This window comes from Protopterus annectens, chromosome 9.part0 (genome assembly GCF_019279795.1).
Source record: "Protopterus annectens isolate FY-2018-M chromosome 9.part0, PAN1.0, whole genome shotgun sequence".
NCBI classification, from domain to species: Eukaryota; Metazoa; Chordata; order Ceratodontiformes; family Protopteridae; genus Protopterus; species Protopterus annectens.
Genome location: NC_056743.1, coordinates 1,336,529,247 through 1,336,551,857, shown reverse-complemented (window position 1 = coordinate 1,336,551,857; position 22,611 = coordinate 1,336,529,247). Strand labels below are relative to the sequence as shown.

At 42.8% G+C, this 22,611-nt stretch overlaps 1 protein-coding gene across 2 annotated transcripts in view; it reads left to right on the top strand.

Moving 5' to 3' along the window:
* LSM1 (LSM1 homolog, mRNA degradation associated) overlaps window positions 1-21,528 on the top strand; it is a 257,561-nt gene extending 236,033 nt beyond the window's left edge. For both annotated transcript variants that reach the window (XM_044084309.1, XM_044084308.1), the window contains one exon: window positions 20,714-21,528. In XM_044084309.1, coding sequence (XP_043940244.1) covers window positions 20,714-20,884 — 171 coding nt within the window. In that variant the 3' untranslated portion in view covers window positions 20,885-21,528. The remainder of the gene's footprint in view (window positions 1-20,713) is intronic.
* The last annotated feature ends 1,083 nt before the right edge of the window (window positions 21,529-22,611 follow it).

Sequence of the window (22,611 nt, the reverse complement as noted above, 5' to 3'; positions counted from 1 at the left end):
ACAGAATGCTCTGACAGCCTTCAAGGACTGTCTTCATCCAGGACAACTACTGATGGACAACACCACAGTCATGTGGTACATAAACAAGCAGGGGGGGTACCCATTCCTACCCCTTTTGCAGACTAGCCATGGCTTTGTGGAATACGGCCTTGACTTATCAAATACATCTAAAAGCTCAATTCCTGCCAGGAAAGCAAAATACTCTGGCAGACTAAGCAGAAATCTTATGGACCCACACTAATGGAAACTGGATCCACAAATCTTCAGCATGTTGACATGCAAATGGGGGAGCCCAGACAATATAGATCTTTTTGCCTTACCCCAAAACTATCAGTTGGACAAATTCTGCACAAGAATTCATCATAAAAAAAGCTTGGAAAGTGGATGCTCTATCCTTCAGCTGGAAATACCTATCAGTCTATGCCTTTCCCCCTCTGCCTCTGCTCTCCAAGGTCTTACTAAGTCAGACAGGAAAAAACAAAAATGATTCTGCTTGCTCCAGACTGGCCTCACCAACACTGGTACCTGCTCCTACACAATGTCACACCTTCCTCCGTGGTACCTGCCTCAGACACCTTATTTACTGTCTCAGCAGAACTATCAAATCCTGCACACTCTACTCCAAACTCTGAATCTTGCAGCATGGCTAATCGACTAATTTCACCAGTTACATCTCTCAGCAAACCTGTGATGGATGTCATTTTGGAGGCTAGAAGGCCTAGTACTAGAAAATCTTATGCTGATAAATGGAAAAGATTCTGTGCCTGGAACCAAGCACAAGGAATAAGCGCAGCAATGCCCAATATTCCTCAGATTCTGCAGTGCTTAACTGAGATGCTTCACAAGGGCCTATCTTTTTCTTCCATAAAAATCCTTGCCTCTGCCATTTCAGCTCATTACAACACAAAGCCTCCCCTCTTTTGTCATCCCCTGCTAAAGCAGTACCTCAGAGGGGCCAAAAAGGAGAGCACCAACTCCTGCATGGGACCTCAATTTTGTGTTGGAAAAACTCACCCTACCTCCTTTTGAACCAGCTGATACTGCAGACATCAAATTTCTCTCTTGGAAAACAGCTTTTCTTTTAGCAGTCACTTCAGCTAGAAGGATTTCAGAACTACAGGCTCTCATGGTAGTGGAGCCTTTTGTTATCTTTTACCCAGACAGGGTGGCTCTCGGGACCAATTCATCCTTTATGCCTAAAGTGGTATCTAGTGTGGCTCTTAATCAGACCATTCATTTGCCAACCTTTTCCCAAATCTACAGAGCAAGGGTGAGCGGATATTGCATTCATTGGATTTACACAGACAACTAAGATTCTATTTAAACAGGACAAAATCTCTCCGACATTGAGCAGTTACTGGTGGCATTTGCTGCAGGGGCAGAAGGGAAAGGCCATTTCAAAGCAGACTATTTCAAAATGGATAAGCCATTGTATTCGTTTCTGCTACATGCACCATGGTAAACCTGTCCCCAAGGGGCTCAGATCCCATTCCACCAGGGCTGCATCTACTTCTGTAGCCTTTCTCAGAGGGGTTCCTATCAGAGACATTCTAGAAGCTGCTACCTGGAGCTCAGTTCATATGTTCACCAAACATTACCATTTGCCTCTCTTCTCTAAATCCAGAGCAGGCTTTGCCACTGCTGTCCTGCAGGGCCTTATAGCTGCTCCTAATGCTGTTAGAATTCTATCCTCCCAACCATAGCTTTGGGATTCCACCCAAATGTAATGACTGCAACAGTGAAACAGAAAGAACATAGTACAGTTGTGTACACTTGCCATAAATGTAGATGTTCAAGTGTATTCACTGTTGCAGTCCTGGTTATCCACCCGGCAGCCCCCTGTTTTTCTCTTACTATGCCTGCTCTTTCTTTTACTATGCTCAAAAGCCTTCTTGGTGTATTTGCTTTTATTTGGAGGTATATTCTTTGTTCTAAATTACATCCATATAATTATATATATATATATATATATATATATATATATATATATATATATATATATGTCTAACATTTTTTACTGATGAAAATGGCAACTGATGCAGGACCCAAGACTTTGTTAATCAGGCCGACTGAGGGCAACCTGCCAGCAGATTACCCAAATGTAATGACTGCAACAGTGAATACACACGAACATCTATATTTATGGTAAGTGTACACAACTGTACTGTCTCGTCAGACCATAACACATTTTCCCACATGCTTTTGGGAGACTTTATGTATTGTTTTACAGACTATGGCTGGGCCTGGATGTTTTTCTCTGTAAGAAAAGGCTTCCGTCTTGCAACCCTACTCCATAGTCCAGACATATGGAGAATATGGGAGATTGTCGCATGTAGTACACAAGCAGTACTTGCTAGAATTTCCTGCAGCTCCTTCAGTGTTGCTGTAGGTCTCTTGGCATCCTCCCTGACCAGTTTTAGTCTTGTCTTTTCATCAAGTTTGGTGGGGCGTCCAGTTCTTTGCAACATCACCGTTGTCCCATATTTTCTCCACTTTTTGATGACAGTCTTCACTGTGTTCCATGGTATATGCAATGCTGCAGAAATTTTTTGTATCCTTCTGACTAAACAACGAGATCCCTTTGATGCTTTATAAGCTCACTGCGAACCATGGCTTTTGCTGTAGCAGGCAACTGAGTAAATGTCAGGAAAATCCTACTAGGACAGCTTAACTTTATTTGGGGTTAATCAGTGTCTCTCTAATTGATGGCAGGTGTGTACCCAAGAAGACGGAGTGCTGTAATTAAATCAAAAGGTGCTTCAACAAAATATAAGTTTAAGGGTGTGCACACTTCCAGCGTATTGTACGTTTTATTTTTTATGTTTTTTCCCTTAACAGATTTGTTTGTTTTTAATTGAATTGTACAGGTTGTAGGTCACATTAAAGGTGGGAAAAGTTTTGAAGTGATTGATTGTGGTCTCTCCTTTTTTTTTTTTTTTTATCACAAAAACCTGGCATTTTAACAGAGGTGTGTAAACTTTTTATATCCACTGTATTCATCTATTAAAGTTAATTTGTCAACCATTTCTGCTTTTCTGCCTCTGAATCTACCTTTCACTTCTAGTTTTATAGTCCATTTTAAAAGGTGCCATTCATATTCAGCCCCCAAGAAAAAGTCTACTCCTCCTTGGGACTAAGGATAAACTGACCCAGTCCCCTTTTAAGCTTGCAGTTTCTTCTTCCATATAACACTGTGCTTTGAAGACTGTACTGTCGGTGGCTCTTACTTCTGCCAATAGGGTCTCAACTTCAAGCACACATGGCGGTTCCACCTTTTCTGGTTTTACACAGGGTCAGGGTTTCTCTTCATACCAATCCTCCTCGTACAGAAAGGTTGCTAATTTTTTGTCCTTGAATCAGTTAATCTTCCTCTTGTTTTTCTCCCTTCTCCACAGAATCCTAGTAAGAGGGTTATACACACCTTGGATTTAAATCCACAGCTCCGGTATTACTTTGACAAGACAAAACGTATCAGGAAATCTGAGCAGCTTTGTTACCTTTCATGCCAGCAGGTTGGGTCTGGTGGTGTCTAAGCAAACCATCTCCTCCTGAATTTCTGAGGCCATTTCTTTTTGCTATTTTAATGGCAGGCAGTTTTACTCTTCTGTTTGTGCTCATTCTGTGTGGTCATTGACCTCTTCTGTTGCCCCCCACCCCCACCCAAGGGTCTGGATACTTAGATGTATCTTGGAAGCTGATACTTGGTCTTCTGTTCATGCTTTCATCAACCATTACAAGTTGGATGTAATTTCTAGGGCCGCAGTGGGTTTTGCAAGGAACATCCTTCATGGAATTTTGGAGGAATGCCTTGTGGCTTCTTCCCAAACTTTAGAGTAGCTTTTGTACTTTCCCAAGAGTAAAGAATACTGCAACAGTGACAAGGACATAATACAGTTGTGCAGTATCTTACCATAGCAGTAGGTGCCCTACTTCTCACTGTTGCAGTATTCTTTTCCTTCTCCTCCACCCCCTATTGCTTTGTTTTCCCTCTGCCCAAGAGACCTTCCTCCTCCTCCTCTCTCCCTCCTATCGCCACCATGTATGTGGTATTGTTTTTTTCTGGGGCATTTCAGTTGTGAAGATTAGATGCTTGTACATCAACTACTTACCTTATGCTTTACTTGTGCGATATACATCTGATGTACGGTGTCTGGAAGATGTAAAGACTTTTGTATTATGGTCTGATGTTTGGCTATCCTTGGCCAGGGTATCCCAGTAGTAAAGAATACTGCAACAGTGAACATCTACTGTTATGGTAAGAGCTTGCACAATTGTACTTTTGCAGTATGCTTTATGGTATGTGGTGCCTTCAGTGTCCTCCTGCATTTTCTTTCAATTGGTTCTTGTTTTCTGAAGCTTTGCAAAGTACTGATTTACCCTCCATGACGTCACTGAAAGGTTCATTGAACTTTACCCTCTGTGATATCAACAAAGGGAGTTCATGCAGATGCTTCCATAGACTGTAATGGATACACCCCTGAGTATGCAGGGCTCCCTGTCCTTTAGTTTATGGCTGTGCCCCAGTGTTATGTGACTTCAGTGAGGGACAGACTATAATTATGTGAATGTTTTTTAGATTAGATGGAAAGTACACTGGGGCTCTTAATTTGCAATGTATATTTAAAATGTGATGTATCACTTAAGTGAGCAATATTTAATGTGGATTAACTTTGATAGGAAGACTTGATTATTTAATTTGAAACCAGAAGTGACAAAGCAGAAGAATTCTGTCAAATATAACATGAGGTAATGTAGTCTGATTTGTTTTTAATAAGTCTAACACTCTAGAAGTACACAGTATATGAGCCTAACCTTGAGGGTTATAGCCATTGTCTTAAAAGAATCTAGTTGTACTTGCTTTAAAGAGATTTTGTCTTGGAGTGTGTGATAAATTAATCGAGGTGTGGTTCATTGCACTGTGCAGTTCTAGGCAAAGAACTGGGTGGAGGAGCTGCCATGATCTTAGAGTCCCTATTATATGTTAAAAGACGCAAACTTTCGAATGCATCTTTATCGAACTGAAAAGAATTAAAATTTAAAACAGCAAAAGGGCATATGAGCGATTTCTTTCCCAATGAAAGAAATCGCTTGGTCCAATAAAAAAAATCACTATAAACAGAACAAAGTGGGGGGCTCCACACCCCCTAACTAAATATACCAACTCCAAGATCGCAGTACAGTGGGGAAAGCGGCAAAGTAATAAAGGTGAAAAACGATTTTCTTTCCCAGGGAAAGAAATGGCTCATATGCCCTTTTGCTGTTTTACATTTTCGTTCTTTTCAGTTCGATAAAGACACAGTCGAACGTTTGCGTCTTTGAACATATAATAGCCTGATCTTCCTCGTTGAAAGGTGAGGAATGGTTCTGCCAATTATATTCATTAGGTTTTAGTTAGATCACTAGACCGGATTGACACACCATGGAGATGCAGGTAGTACGGTTACCATGGAGGAAAACATGTTATGGATGGCAGTTCCTTTGTGAAAAAAAAATGCAGAGCTGAAGGCCATGCTGGGGAATATTGAAAATGAGTTATATGCAAATAATTGTGGGGTACTGGCAGAGATAAAATTGACAATAGGATACTTCAGAAATATGTTAGTGAAGGTAGCAGGATATATTTTGCTTACAAAATAAAGATTTTATAGTTAGTCTGGTGTTTGTAGGTGCAGAAGATAAAAACATAATGTAAATTGTGTGCATTTGACACTTGTTGTCCTTCCCTCTTGCCTTCATAAGAGAAAAAAATCTGATCACTTTTCATGAAAAAAAAGACAAGGTTTAACAGACTGGCTTATAGTAAACTCTGAGACCACTTTAGGTGTAAAAGGATTAGTTCTTGAAGTAATGCTGCCCTTGTGGAAAATGAGGTACTACTGTTGATTGTCTCCATATGAGCTTGTAATTTAGAGTAACCGCCGTAAATGAAGTCAGGCTGGAGGGAGACAAATGGGCGGCCTGGTAGACTGTATCAGAAGACTACTGGATGCTACAAATATGGGTGATGCTTGAGAGCATTTGTGGATGATATGCGAGCGAAAGTGTGATACTGTTGGGAGACTAGACCTCCGAGATTTGTATTGAGAAGGTAATGAACCCAGAATTCTTAGTGGTTCCTTGTCATCCGTATAAAATTTTAATGTAATTTGATAGTTTAACAAGAGGGGCGGACAACTTATTTTATTTGTGAGAGGGCTGTCACCCCCCTCAATACCTCCACTGTCCTCCTTTAAAACATGGTAGGTGCAGGTGTTAATGCCCCCTTGCAAACATAGTTAACAGAGTCTTCTTTCAACATTTGTTCATTTAATCTAACTTGTCTGCCTGTCTAAAAGTAATGTGCTGTGCATGCTTTCAAGGGAAAAAGTGCTGCATGTGTTTGCAATGCAACAGTCAGTTCTGTCTGTTAACTTAATCCCATTCGGGTTTACTACTTTTCTGGATCCAGTGTTTTCCATTACTGGCTGTATTGGAAGCTTTCATGCATCTGCATTATATAAAGCAGATAGTTGGACATAAGAGTTCAAAGCATGTTCAGTAAATGCTGACCTTGTACCATTGTTCATAGGTGTGTACTAGGCTAGTGGCCCTGGAGCCTTTACAAGCCTGGGCCATAGGATTACCCTGGTATCGTGCCACCCGACCTTAGTTTCCCATGTCTGTGTAGAGTAGAGCCACTGGAGTGATCCTCGGGATGAATTTTCCATTCACTCATCAAGGTTCCTCTTTGAGGGCCAGTGAGGTATGCTGACTTGTATGAGAAGTCTATTCCATAGCATGGGCAGTCTCTGGGTTATGAATCTGTCCCTCCAGCACGTTCTGTTAATTGTGGTAATGAGGTTGAGGTCTCTGGAACATGTGGTGTAGAGGGATTGGGATTTCTTTAGATGTAGCATTTCTAACAGAGCTGGGTCAGACATGGCTGTATAAGTTGAGCAGAGATAGCCTCTAAGATACGAGACTGAGATTAATTGGAGTTTGAGTCTGTCCATATAGGACAAGTGTTTATGGCCTAGGATCCTCTTTTTTGTTAGGTACTTTTGTGGCCTCTCCAGTTGTTGCAGGTGTCTGGTGAGGTACATGCCAAATAGGGCACTGTACTTAATTGGCCTAATGCGGGAAGACCTCTCTCTTTCTGGATGCAAAGCCCTTGGTAATGAGATGCCGCATAGAAGGACTTTCTGACCACAGTGGCAGTTTGGTGGTCAAAAGAGAGGTTGCTGTCAACCTGTGTTCCCAGATCTTTTATAATGCCTTCTGTGTTCAGTGGACTACAGTTGATGTAGTTCATGGGAACTGGGTTTTTCCCAAAGGGGATGACTACACATTTTTTGGCATTGGGCTTAAAGCCAAGGCTCTGACACCAGCCATTGGTCTCAGTGAGGCCTTTCTGTAGGATGTCAACATCACTTAGGGGAGTTAATGGCTCCCACCTTGCAATCATCTGCAATCTTTGTCAGCCAGAATCCTTTCATGTTGGACTGGACTTCTGAGAAGTAGATACCAAACATTAGGGGACCCATGACCGATCCCTGTGGGACTCCACTCGTGATTGGTCAGCAGTCAGCTACTTTCACACTGTGGCTTCTGTCTGTTAGCCAATTTGCAACCCACCTTATGATATAGGGTTGATGCCTAGCTTAGTGAGTTTTTCTAGGATTCCTGAGTGGGGAATGGTATCAAAGGCCTTGGCCAGATCAAGATAGGCTGTATGAACGACCTTGCCTTCATCCACAGCTCTGGTGATGGACTCTAAGTCAACCAAGTTGAGCAGGAATGAGCTACCCTTCACAAAACCAAACTGTGTAGGATCCAGAGTTTGGAGATTCCCTATAGCCTTGTTTATTAGGTTCATGATGCGTTCCAGAGCTTTGCATATCAGACTTGTCAGGCTAATGGGGCTATAGTTCCCAGAGTCTCGTTGCTCCTCCTTTATGGAGAGGAATGACTATAGCAGTGTGCCATTTGATAGGGACAAAGCCTGAGGTGAGGCTGTGATTGAACAGAGGAGACACAGGTGAGGTGCCATTTCACTCTGTAGTTCATGTAGAACACTGCCAGGGTATTGTTAGGTCCCATAGAAGCTGTATTCTTGGCCTTGGACAATGCTGTTTTAACCTGTACAGCAGTAATACTGGGTGCCTGGCAATCTACTGGTATTGTGATTGATCCTTTGGGGGGGTAAAGTTGGCACTGAATCTGTCTGCCATTATATTGGCAATATCTGTTGGATCGGCATAGGAGGTTCCATTGTGCAGTAGCTCAGAGGAAATCTGGGTATTGCCATGAAGGTTCTTTACATAGTAAAGACAACCACAAGGCCTTCTATAGCTATCTGCTGCAAATCTGTTTTCATAGCTAGCTTTAGAGGATTTGATGAGGGATCTTGATGAGGGATCTCAGCTTTTTGTTGAGGCTGATAAGGGAGTTTTTTCAGTCTTGGGATTTCACCTTATTCTGCATCAGTTTCCTCCTCCTGTTATAGAGTTTGTTTATGGCAGATTAGCTGCCTTTTGTTTTGGAGGGGAGCGTCTAAGTTCTGTTTGGTATGGCAAGACCCATGCATTTGTGTATGTGTTTGTACAGTGCATTGGTGTATGCTTCAGTGGTCATGCAACTATTATCCGTTTGCATGGATGCTGTAAAACTTGGCCACCTCTGTTCTTAGGACCCCAAAGTTAGCTTTGGAGAAGTTTTTCATGGTGGTTACCTTTGCGGGGGTGGGAGGGATTTGGGTTTCCAAGGTGCTTTAGTTTGTGGTCAGATCTAACCAGGGAGGAGTTGACTATTGGTGTAGAGCAATGGTCGCCCCTGTTAGTAATGACCAGGAAAAGGATGTTGCTACTTCTAGTGGGGGTAAGAACAAGCTGGTCCAGGGCATTGGAATTGATGAATTCCATGAGACTTTCGGCAAGTGTATTGGTATAGGAGTAGTTTTCCCAGTTAATGGACGGGTAGTTGAAGTCGCCCAGTACGAGTGTGTTAGGTTGGACCCTAGTATTCTTTAGGGTGCTTAGGAATGTGGAGTGAATGTCTTGGGACATGGTGGGGACCTATAACAGGCTACGACCTGAATCGCTGTCTTACCCACTATTAGCTGTACCTGAAGTATCTCGTGCATTATGTTGGGCTACCAGTCTGGAGGTGTATGAATATGGAAACACCACCATGTTTGGAGCTTCGGTCCAAGTTCTGGGGCCGAAAGGTGTGGAATGAGTTATAGCCTGGTAGTGCAGGGGTGCCTTCTGCTACCTTGAACCAGGTCTCTGTTACAACACAAATGTCTGTGTTCTCCTTTTTTAAGGAGTGCTTTGAGCGAGTGCATTTTGAGATTTAGACTTATAGCATTGAGCAGCATGACCCACAGATTGCATTTGTTTGTAGCTGTTACAGTGGTAATTTGATATTTGGAACACCACCTAAAAAAGGCACTATAGGGGTGGGAAGAGCCTTGTCCGGTATCCAGAAGCCCTGGGGTGACAGATGCATGCCATCTCTGGCAAAACATTGAGGTCTGTCAATCTTGTCATCCCAGGCAGATACTGGATCCCCTTAGAATGACACCAGAAACTTAGCCAATTGTTGAAATCCATCATTTTCTGCTTGTACTGTGGTATCATTCTGGGTGATGGTAGGATGCTGCTCAGGACTAGGGTCGTACCCACCTGGGCAACATAATCCGTGAGCTCCTCCATGTTCTCTTTTCATGTAGTCCAAGGAGATATGTCTCAGGTCATTCACACTCACATGTATAGCAGAGTCATAGTTGTTGAGGGATCTGAGTGCATGCGTTATATGGCGGATCCTGGTACCTGACAAGTTCTCTTTATTCAACCTAGTGAGTGGGACATCAGTGTGCCACACCTACAAGTCACCTATGACTAGTGTGCTGGGCATGCTGTTTTGCCTTAGGGGCTTTGGTTGAGTGGCACACTGTTTAGGAGAGGTGTGTGTCTCATGATTTGTTGTGGTGGTAGAGTGCGCTTCTGCCTTGGAGGTCTTTGCTGTTTGAGTAGATAGCTTCTGTGAAGGTAGGTGTGTGGTTTGTGTTTTTATGTGAAGGCAGTGCTGGTGTGTGTTCTGGAGGGCTATGTGTTCCATGTGGTGTGGTGCAAGTGTGAAGGCAGTGCTGGTGTGTGTTCTGGAGGGCTATGTGTTCCATGTGGTGTGGTGCAAGTGTTGACCTTCTCTTGACCAGCTATTCCGGTCTCTGCTGGAGAGTGTGTGGCTTCCAATTTGGATATACAAGTGCATCTCTCGCAAGTCTGAGTGTTGGGAGGTAGGAGAAGAGGGTTGTCTGTGTACATGAGGCAGTTGCTGCATTGCCACAGGATGCCCAATTTCACCAGGTTAACAGGAGAAAGTGCAGGGAACTGACCTTTTAGACATGCCTGGATGGGTGGGCATTAATAAGTACTGGAACGTTTAGTGCTGGTAGCACTTTTGTGTGCTACAGTAATTGCTACAAGAAGTCTGGTATGGTAAAGTGCTAGACTGATAAGCTAGTAAAAGTGCAGGAGAGGAGAGAACTAGCAGGTGTAAGGGAAAATTTGAAGAGCAGACTTTGGCACCTCTCAGAGGCTTGCAAACCGTCCTGGATGTTCATCGTGCATACAACTGCAGTCATAACAGATGGGTTATCCTACCGTCAGGCGGGTCCTCGGTCGGCCGAATTCCAAAGTCTAGGTCCGGCGTCGGTTGTCGTCGCTTCCTCCCTGACGTCAGTGCGGCAGGGTTATAAAAGAACCAGCCGACGCCATCTTCAGTCTTTCTTGCCGCGCAGTGCCCAAAGCAGAAGCAGTTCGCAAGTGCTGGTCGGCCAGCTCCTGAGATTTACGAAAATATTTCAGCCGAAGGCTTCTTGAAAGCTAAGTACCCTGTTGGGGAAACTTTTCTTGCCTCTGACCGATGTCAGACAAAGTTAATAATTGCATTTCATGTGGGAAGCAAATACCGCATAAGGATTTCCATTCTTTCTGTATTCCTTGCTTAGGCCCAAACCACGACGTCTCGGCCTGCCGTTTTTGTGCTAGATTCAACAAACGCACTATTAAGCGTCTGGCGGAGTTCGCCCAACACTATTTTGGTAAAATATTTAATTACATTGTCGGATACTCAGACTCCAGTTTTGAGTAAAAGATGAAAAGATAAGGACCGACATACGAGGTCCGCGACTTCTACCGACACCACGCTAAAGCCGACTACCGGTGCTCCGGTTCTCAGCGAGGCGCCTACGCAGCCCCTGAGTACCGATGACGCTTCGTTACCAGTGTCTTCAGTGCCCGAGGTCGCAGGCTCCTCTGCCCCCATTCCGACTACAGATACCGACGTCACTCTTGGCGGGGAAACTCAGAGTTTAGACAGGCCTGCCACTTCTCATGGGGTGTCTTCAGGCCTTCCTCCTTTTCCATTAAGGCTTTCACAAAATCTAAAGCAGCCATGAAAACTAAAAAAACAAGGTCCACAGACCCCCTCTCAAGGCCCCATGCCTAAAAAACAGATGCTCAAAATGGCTGAGGATTTGATTACTCTTATCAGGGGTTCTCAACCCCCCTCGAACAAAAGGCCCAGATTGGAGGAAGACTACCCTTCCTCAGATCAAGCCTCTATTACCTCAGAACATTCTGAGGACCAGGAATATTCATATTCCCCTTTTGAAGACTCTGATGCTGAGGAGTCCATTCCCTCAGTCTCCCCCCCTGAGGACTATTCCTTTGGGGAAACCCTACATACCTTGAGGGAACACTTTCACTGGAAAGGCCAAGATTACTCAGATTCCAAGAAAAAGCTCAGGGATTTTCTCTTGCTACCCCAGCACAGGCCTCTGGCTATCCCTCCTGTCTTGGATATATTAGATGATGTGTACACAGAAGCCAGCCTCAATCCAGATTCTCTACCTCCAGCTCCTGTTAAACCTGGTATTACCGGGTTCCTGATTCACACCAGTTCCTATACAAAAGCCATGCTGCTGACCCAGAAACTATTTCACAGGGTCCCAAGGGAATTAAGGCCTCTACTGCTAAAAACCCATTACCTTCAGAGAGATTCCAGAGCTTTAGAAAGGTGGGGGGAAAAGGTGTACACCTCGGCCACTTTAACCATGAGGGCATTAAACACATTTACTCGTACCAAAATTCAAGATGCTCACATTACAGCAGCTTCTTCCCATGCTGGGTAAGGAGTCTTGGATGGTAACATTGGACCTCAAGGAGGCATACCTGCATGTCCCTATCAGACAAGAATGCAGAAGATACCTCAGATTTCTTGCAGGTTCAACCCATTATCAATTCTCTGCATTGCCCTTTGGCTTATCTACTGTGCCCAGAGTGTTTACGAAATGCCTGGCATCAGTAATTGCCTTCTGCAGACTTCAAGGGATACAAATATACCCATATCTGGATGACTGCCTGATCCAAGCGGACAGCAAGCACATACTTCTGAAACACATGGCGTTTGTAATAAAACTGTTGAACTTTCTGGGATACACAGTCAACAAAAAGAAATCAAAACTAATACCCTCTCAAACAATAATTTTCCTGGGTGCTAGCTTGAATACAAACACCCAGATGGCCTACCTCACGCCAGAGAAACAATGGCAACTATCTCAATACTTCAGCAAAATGGCAACCTTCACCAGGCTGACTGCAAGGAAAGTCCTGCAGGCTCTGGGATTCATGGCATCTTGCATCCTGCTGATCCCATGTGCAAAGCTGCATATGAGGAAACTTCAATGGTACCTAAAATCTTATGGTCTCAACACAGCCACAGTTTGGAAACAATTATACCAGTCATTCCATGTCTTCAAAAGGAATTTCTGTGGTGGGCTCAAGCATGCCAAAGAAACATAGGTCTCCCCTTCTGCATGCCTCAAGCAAATCAAATCACAACAGACGCCTCGGACTACGCCTGGGGGGCGCACATGACAGATCAGTGCATTCAGGGAAAATGGTCCCAAAAAGAGAAGCATCTACACATCAATCAAAAGGAAATACTAGCAGTACAAAATGCTATTATGGCCTTCAAAGACCTACTGCATCCAGGCCAGCTATTGATAAGGACAGACAGCACCACAGTGATGTGGTACATAAACAAACAGGGAGGGACTCATTCATACCCCCTGTGCAGACTAGCCATGTCCCTTTGGAACACGGCTCTGGAATTGCAAATATAACTTCAAGCACAATTCCTGCCAGGGAAGGAAAACACACTGGCAGATGGCCTAAGCAGAAATATGACAGATCCACACAAATGGAAGTTGCATCCTCAAGTTTTCGCAAATATAACTCGGGCATGGGGACAGCCAGACATAGATCTCTTTGCTACCCACAGAAATTACCAACTGAAAAAATTTTGCTCAAGGACCTATCATCCACAGGCCTGGAAAGTGGACGCACTTTGTTTCAATTGGACAACATTGACAGTCTATGCCTTTCCACCTCTTCCTCTGCTGCCCAAAGTTCTATTAAAAGCCAGAGCAGAGAGGCCAAACATGATTCTCATTGCTCCAGACTGGCCAAGACAACACTGGTAGACTCCTGAAGAGCCTGACGCATTCCCCACCATGGATCCTGCCTCTAGTGCCTCTTCTTTTGTCCCAGCACAACTTCAAAACTCTTCACAGTCAGCTGAAAACCCTCAATCTAGCTGCATGGAAAATCCCTTTGTTTCCCAACAGACCCTCCTCTCCAAGGAGGTGCAGGCTGTCATCTTGGAGGCCAGAAGACCTTCTACTAGAAAAGCCTACTCCGCCAAATGGAAACGGTTTTGTGCCTGGAATCAGAAAAAGGGCCAAAATCCTTGGGTAATAAATTTACCTTCACATATTACAGTACCTAGCTGAGATGTTAAACAGTGGACTTTCCTTCTCCTCCAAGATCCATGCTTCAGCCATTTCTGCACAATACAACACAGATCCTCCTTTATTCTCTCATCCTCTCTTAAGACAGTTCCTCAGAGGGGCTAAGAATATAAAACCCCCAAGGAAACCACCAGTACCTGCTTGGGACCTCAACTTAATTTTGGAAAAACTGACCCTACCTCCATTTGAGCCAGCTGCTTCAACAGAACTGCAATATTTGTCATGGAAAACAGCCTTCCTTCTGGCTATCACCTCAGCACGCAGGGTTTCGGAACTACAGGCCCTCATGGCTGTTCATCATTTTCCATCAGGACAGAGTTTCCTTACGAACCAACCCTTCCTTTATGCCAAAGGTAGCATCCAGTGTAGCCTTGAATCAGACTATCCACTTACCTACCTTTTATCCTAACCCACAAAACAAAGGGGAAAGACTGCTACATTCCTTGGACATTCACAGACAACTTCCTTATTATTTGGACAGGACAAAGCCATTCAGAAAATCCGAGCAACTCTTTGTGTCCTATGCTACATGTGCTCAAGGAAAGGCCGTCTCCAAACAGACAATCTCAAAATGGATAGCCCACTGCATACGCTTTTGTTACTCATTTCATGGAAAAACTGTGCCTTCAAGCATCAGATCCCACTCCACAAGGGCCACAGCTACCTCTGCAGCTTTCCTCAGGGGGGTTCCTACCAAGGACATTTTGGAAGCAGCCACTTGGAGTTCTGTGCTCACTTTCTCCAAGCACTATCACCTTCCACTTTACTCTAAATCTTGAGCGGGCTTTGCCACTGCAGTCTTGCAGGGCATCCTTGCTCCTCCTAGTTCCACTTAGTGCCTGCCACCCCTTTTTAGCTTTGGGATTCTACCCATCTGTTATGACTGCAGCTGTATGCACGATGAACATAGTACAGTTTTGTACTTACCATAAAAGTAGATGTTCGAGTGTTAATACAGCTGCAGTCCAGGTTTCCCTTCCTCCATCCCCTCTTGGGACAGGCCTTATGACAAACACCTTCTCATACAACCTGATTGGGTATTCTTTTATGGTGTATTTGCTTGCAAACTACTGTTTTTTGATTATTTTACATTGCATTATTACATAAGTTTGTTTTGCCTTCCTTCTGGGGGCACCTGACATCTGGGGCAAGAAAAACTGAAGAAGATGGTGTCGGCTGGTTCTTTTCTACCCCTGCCGCACTGGAGGAAGCGACGACAACCGACGCCGGACCTAGACTTTGGAATTCGGCCGACCGAGGACCCGCCTGATGGCAGGATAACCCATCTGTTATGACTGCAGCTGTATTAGCACTCGAACATCTACATTTATGGTAGGTACAAAACTGTACTATACAGCATATCTGTAGCTGAACTAGACTAGTTACAGGAAAGGCGGTAAACGAGCACAACGTGGGTTTTTAAACCAGAAAGTTGAGAGAGATGGAAAAACTGCCCAAACAGCCAATAAACTACAAACTCGGGGCCAGAAACCACTCCTCTTGTGGTAGGTTACCTAGTGCTTACCACTCCCACTGACAAGCTGGAAGCCTTTCCTTTGACACAGAAAGGCTTGGGGGGGGGATCGGAAGCTTACAAAACAGTCTTGAATACAGCAAATCTATGGACTACACTAGTTACAGGAAAGGTGGGAAACCAGTGCAAGTGTGTGCTTTTAAACCAGAAAGTTGAAGGAGATAGAAAAAAATGCTCAAACAGCCAATAAGTACAATTTGTGGGCCAGAAACCACTCCTCTTGTAGATAGGCTACCTAGTGCTTACCACGGACTCCTTTACAGAGATGGATCCACATACTGAAATACCAGGTATGAGGCTGTTGAAGCAGACTCCCGTAATTTTTAATATTTTTGGGGGGGGGACAACAGATGGGGCAGATTTACTGTTGAAACGAAAAAGGTATGTGGATAGCAGTAAAGAAGGGGTTGTGGAAGTGAATGGTAGCTCATGTGGCTGAGGAGGGAAGGAAGAAAAGGAAATTCAGCATATTGAAAGGGTAGGGGGTGGATATTGAAAGTCAACAATATGAACAAATGAGACTGGCCAACAGGGGTAACTCAGTAAAGGAAAGATGAGGGTAGAGAGAGCTGGTGGAAATTAGTAAGATAAGGTGCTCAGAAAGGGGAAAAGATGTAATTACATTAATAAAAGATTGGGGGGGTGTAAGAGAACACACACAAAAAGATTAGAATACATGGTGTTTTGTGTACTACTTGCCGAGGTGTCAAGCCATTCTGGTTGTAAGGCTGCTTAAATTTGTGATGGATTTGCTTTGGTGTTCCAGTCAGACTGATTTCCATCCACTGAGGTGGTGAGTAATGTTAACGTACCCTAAAACTTCGTTTTTGCTTTATAATCAGGGGATTTATGAACTAATCTGACTTGAGGGAGCTGGATGCAAGGTGCTTGTGTTACTGATTAATACAACCTTTTTCTCAGTTTACTTGATTTAATGCTCATAATTAGACTGTTAATATTCAGTGCTCTGTTCCCGTTCCCCATTCCCCCACCCCCATTTAAATTATATGTTAAGGTTTTCCTGTTTTTCAGTTAGTTCTATCAGTTATGGGTTGCTATTTTGTTTATAGCAGGGATGTAATGCTGCTGCTGCTGCTTCAATAGGGCCTCCCCCAACCCAGAAAAAATTACTAACTATACATTAAGAAGCATGAAATACTTAAAAGATGTAAACCCGATTCCTTTTAATCAACAGTGGGCTTCAGAGTACAGCCCTAGCTGATGCTGGTAGCTATACAGACATATTTCCTTTTAATTCCGTCTGGGATAGACTTGGGCAACAAGTGAGCTACAACATCTGGCTTACCAAGTACCTGGTATTAAAGTACCGAACCCTAACCAAAGCCACAGGTGGGCAAGTCGCACAACTCTTATCTGGTATTTATATTGGAGGCTAACTGGACATTAACATTAGTCTGGCTTTAGTGCCCATTCCATTATACAGTACCATAGATCAATAAAGTAAAGTGGAGGGGCATTTGCATTTTTTTATTGCACAATCATAAATGTGAAGAATTAATTTATCTGGACTGCCAGCACCTTTGAATTTGCCATTGGAGTAGAAGCAAAGTGCAGGTACCTAGTCTCTCTTGCACCTGGCAGTATAAGGATGTCGCTCTGAGGTTAACTGCCTTCTTGTGTCCTTTTATGTTGTCCCCTAGGTGGCTGGTTCTGTGTGGCTTCAGCAAAAGAACAGATGACTTGCTTTTATGAAAAAAAAATTCCTCTGTTTTAATCCGTGTTCAGGTTTGCTCTGGTGGCTCTCTGCTACCTGTTTTCATGACCATAAGTTGTATTTTGACTCCTAACTAGAAGATAACCAATGAGTTAGTGGTAGAACCTGTGACTTTGTGTCATTACTGTATGCTTTCATTCAGATTTGATGCACCTAAGATGGAATTCCTCAATGTAGGTGTTGTGCATACAAGAGTAACCCCTTGTATTGTGCCAGAAATACAATATATGGTTGAATCCTGTAGTAGGGTACTTCTGATCACTGTCTGTACCGTGGCACTTTGCTGTGTACCTAAGAGCCTTAATTCAGTTTAAAGTTGCAAGATCTGAGGAGAGGAGGGCAAAAGTTGGAGTGCAGGTTGGGTCAGTCTAGCTGACTTGTGGATAAGTTTGCCTGGACTATCATCATCATTTTCCTAGGTATAGATAAAACTGAAGGATGTCAGCTTTCCATTCTTATTTGTCCTGGATTTTTTCCCAAGCAGTAACCCTTTTCTGAATGGATGGTAGTTTGTGCAGTTCAGCCTACCTGGTTGAAATAATTTCTACTGAAAAATGTAATCTGGCAGCTTTTTTTTTTTTTTTTTGCTGGAAAGCTAGCCTCAAGTCTGGTTTTACACTGGCTGTGGAAAAAGGGCATGGGAAAGTCTTAATTGGGCAAATCCTATTTTGAGTCCATTTGATTTTTTTTTTTGTCCCATCTCCTGTGACAGACTATCTTTCTCTCCCTCTCTCTCTCGTTTCCACCATACAGTCAATGACCTGTGCTTTGAACCCCTTTCCAAACAGATTGGTTGCCATCTCTTTGAAAGAGAAGAGCCTACTGATGGTCCGGATTGCCCACTCTCTAGTATTGGGGGGGGGGGGTCTTAATGAAAGCCTTTGTTACATCCTGATCGGTGTGCTTCAATCCTGATTTAAACTATTATAGATCTATATCCAGCATTTCCTCCTTTGGTTCTTATTTATGAGAAAATTAATTGTATGGTCCATTCCATTCCAGCTTTTGTTCAAAACAGAATGTAGAAAATGGCACTGCAGGGAGTTCAGCTATTACCTTGTTGCAAAAGACCAATGGGTACTTTAATCAGCCTTAAATACAGCTTTTCATGGATCATTTTGGACCAATTCAAGTTTTACTTTGGAGTCACTGTTCTAGTCCTGAATTGGTTTGCCTGTTAACAGTGTGGACATACCCACACAGAAGCATCAAGGTTGAATTCCTCGTCTTCCTATCTGGTCACCTGTAGTGTTCCTCAGGATTCTGTTTGGTCTCTCATCACTACATGTTGTCCATTGGCAACATTGTTCAAAGTAGCATTTTATGCTATTGTGCTAACAACATATAGTTTTGCGCCTCCTTCCCGTGTAACTCTGTGCCTGACATCAGTAAGCTAGCCAAGAACTTTGCTTACCATCCCATAGTGGATGCACTCCATTTGATGCTCAACACATCAAATACTTCAGCCATGGCTATTCATGCCATGCTAAGGAATAACTGTCTTGTCCCAAATATATATATTTTTTCATTCGTTAACCAGTTAAATCCAGTAGACAGAACTAGCCCTTTTCATGGCCACCCATTAACACGAGTGACTTGCTTAGAGGAAGATGCTAGGGAAATGGATGTGGAAGAAATAAATTCTTCTACCCTTGACTACAAGAAGTGGATTATTACCAGCTCCAGATCCTTAGACCTCAGGGCTGAGTGCCATCACCTGTTTTGGGGACATGCTAGAATTTGTCAAGGGAGTGCAGTTTGGGTGTTACTGACCTCAAATTAACACTCTAGGACTATGTTTAATTTTGCTGTCAAATCTTCCTGCTTCTATCTCTGGAGCATCACTCTGATTAAGCCCCTTACTCTCCACAACAGACCATCCCATGTTCATATAGTGTTTTCCTCCCGCTTGAGCTCCCAGATTGTCAACTTAACATTTTACAGCTATTTGCCATTTGAAACTTCCACACCTTGGCTACTTAAGGAGTGGTATCTAGTTGACCACTGTTACACAGGTCCTGTGTGAATTCCATGGCTGCCTGTTGATCACTGGTTTATGTTCTGGTCATGATTTAGCTTTGCATGACTTTGGTTGGGGGGGGGGGGGGGGCTCTGCTCATAGTTGCATGACCTTTTGGCCTGGTTTCAGATTTTCTGCATGCTGTGCTTCCCAAACAAAGGCTGCAGTCTGTTAAGGCACAGCTAGGGTTTTCAGGTATTAGTGCTTTTTCCATCCAAGGCCTGAAACTTTGAAATGTAGCACTGGGGTGGCAAAAGGACTCCTCTAAATTTACAGATTCAAACAACCTGGCCCTCAAGAGTTTTTAAACCTCCAGGTAAATGTAAAGCTTTTGTCTTTTTAGCCAATTTAAGCTATGTATGTTTTCCTAGTTATGATTTACTATTCATTTTTGTATGCAATATTTTATTTACTTTATAATCATTCTTTGTCTAAGTAAATTGAAGTTAAACGGCCAGGAACTTGCATTAAATCTTGAAGGGTAGAAGGAAAGAGATAGATGGGTAACTTGTGGTGTGCCGTAATCTTTGCTGAGTGGTGCTTTTCATCATTTGACGAGTTGTTTGTAGTGTGGAACAGTGGTGTTTGCAGAGACTGGTGCTTTTCAGTATTTTTCTGGCTTGATAGTAGACATCAAAACAGGATTTGCTTTCTGTAGATGATGTGAGGAAGTGGTTGAGGACAGAGGAGTTAGCCTAGCAAGGAATCTAAAAAAATATTGACCAAGTGAACAGAAAATGGTAGCTGAGGTTTAATGCAGATAAATGAAACATGCTGCATTTTGGGCAAAGCAACCATTGGAAAAAGTACAAACTGAGGGGTGGTATCTTTGAAATGGAGTCAATAAGCCACCATTTTACTATCTGTAATTCAACAGGCAAAAAAAGCCAGGGCAAGTAGAATGCTGCAATGCATCTGCAGTGGGTCAGTCTTCAAAGTCCAGTTACTGCATTACTCTAGGGGACCTGGATGTGGCTCTGGTTGCCATACTGGAGTTTTGCATGCAGTTATGGGAGGCCAAATACAGAGAAGTGAATGCAACTGTGAAAGAATTTAGAGGAAGACTCTTAGAAGAGATGATTAATAGTACCCATATAGTTTGATTGGAGAGCTCTTTTTGGTATGCACAAGATAATAAAAGGGGGACATTGTGGTAACAGTTGAAGGGGAAGCGGGTAGCAGGGGTCACAAACTAGTATAAGGGAGTAATTTCTTTGAGCTAAGTAGTATTTAAAAAAAAAAAACGATGGATGCATAAAATGACTTGTCAGAATTGGTTTAGAGAGTGGGAAAGGTTTATAAGGGGAAGGTGAGGCAACAGGCAGAACAGTTGCAAGTGTTCTTGTGCTGGCTATAATGTGATGTGATTTCATAAACAACATGCATATGGGCAGGTATTTAGAGCGGATTCACAATTAACTTTAACTGACAGTGTGATGCAGATGTGTAACTTCCATGTCATCCTCTTGCAGCAATTCTCTGCTGATTTAACACTGATAGCTACTGTTAATGAGGTGACTATTTATTTTAATCAACTTTTGAAAATCTTTCTCTCTCTTTTTTAAGGACTTGGAAAAAGAAAGTGACACCACTCTGCAGCAGGTATCTATTGAGGAGATTCTGGAAGAGCAGAGAGTAGAACAACAGATCAAACAGGAAGCAGAAAAGCTCAAGATCCAGGCCCTGAAGGAACGGGGTCTGTCCATTCCACGAGCTGATACACTGGATGAATACTAGTGACTTGTTTTGACTTCCCCTTGAGTTGAAAATTATTTCCCATTCAGATACAAGAATTTGGAGAATACTGAAAAAATTCTGCTATGATTGAAGAAAAGTATAGCGGTTCTTTGTTTTTTGACCATTTCATGGTGGACTTTTTCTTTGCTTTTTACCGGACTTATGTAAGCTGAATCTGGCAGTGTGTGTTGGAAAACATTTTGCACTTGTTTAGTTATTGAAACTGCTTTAATTCTGTACTGGTGGGAATGGACAAGTCTGACATACCTGAGTGATTGACCTTTCTGCCATAGACCATGCATGTTCAAGTTCATTTGTGTGGTAAGGCTCAGTCATCCATCTACTGTGCATCTCTTAGGAGTTAACCATTGTAATTTGTGCTCAGTATGTCAGGTGAGCTGCTGCTTGTTTACTCACTAGGTGAGTGGCACCATATAACAGTATTTTTTTTTTTTTTTTTTTTAGTAAGTTTTGGTGCTTAACATGTTTGCAATTAAGTGTAGACATTGTACAGTAAGCAGCCACTTGCTTACAGAAAAAAATGTGTAATCCAGATGGGTAGAACCTGTTATGGTGAATCATTCTAAGCTGGAGGATAAAAGCTTGTCTCTAAGAAGTATGTTAAATAAAATGTATGAAACACTGCTGGTCTTGGCTTAGAATATGTAGTTTTGTATCTGGAAAGGTCATTTAATTTGTTTTATACCATTCCTGCATGTAAGCAGTTGTTGTATTGTACTGTGTATGATAGCTATATCTTGACTGGTTAAAGTGAAATAATGTCGTCCTCCTGAGGTATATAACCTACAGGCATTTAGTTGATGTGCCATGATGACTGGCATGCTGAAAACTAGCCAGAGTTAAGGTTTTGCAATCAATGGCAAAATAACATTGGACATATTTAGTCTACCCCTAAGGCTTAGAACAGATGTTTTCCCCTTGAGGTCAAGGGATCAAATATTTTTAAGGAATGGACTGTTCAGGTTATGTAAGCAGTGTTATCTGGCTCCTAGACAGGCAGCTGCAACTTGGAGTCCATTCGTTCTCGCTTTCCTGATCATTTTGTCGCCAGAAGCACTTTCAGACATATTTTGCAGTGGGTCTGCTGCAGCTGCTTTTGCAACATTCATATTTAGGTTTAAAACTGCTTCCTGGTCTAAAGTTAGTGTAATCTATGCTGGCAAGATATTTGATCCCTGCAACTCAGGAAAAAATGTAGACAGTCCCTCCCCTTAGCACACAGTAGACAGTACCCCCACAACAAAATTAAAATACAGTTTGGGACCTTTGAACAAGGGCTTGGTAATTCCTATCTCAGTCAAGTGACAACAGTAGTCAGAAAGTCTTTCTACTTAGCACAGATAATTGCTAAGGAAATATTGATGCAGATCTGGAGGTCATCGTTCCCTTAAATTCAGCATTGATTAAGCCAGTTATAGAGTTCAACATCCCCTTTGACATGTCCAGTGATGTACATACCTAACATCTAGAAAACCACAGAGGCTCCCAACTTAGAAAATCATGGGCTTAAAAACACTGAGCTACAAAGCGACTAGAAGCACTGAACTTCTATTCGATATTCTGCAGACTCTATGCCTTGCCCTCTACACAGGTAGAGATCCAATTGTCCTGAAATACAAGGCTAATAGCTTCATAAATACCAAAACCAAAGACCTAAATCTTTAAAAGCTGGTACATAAAACTCTATAACAAGAGCTTGCTTAGAC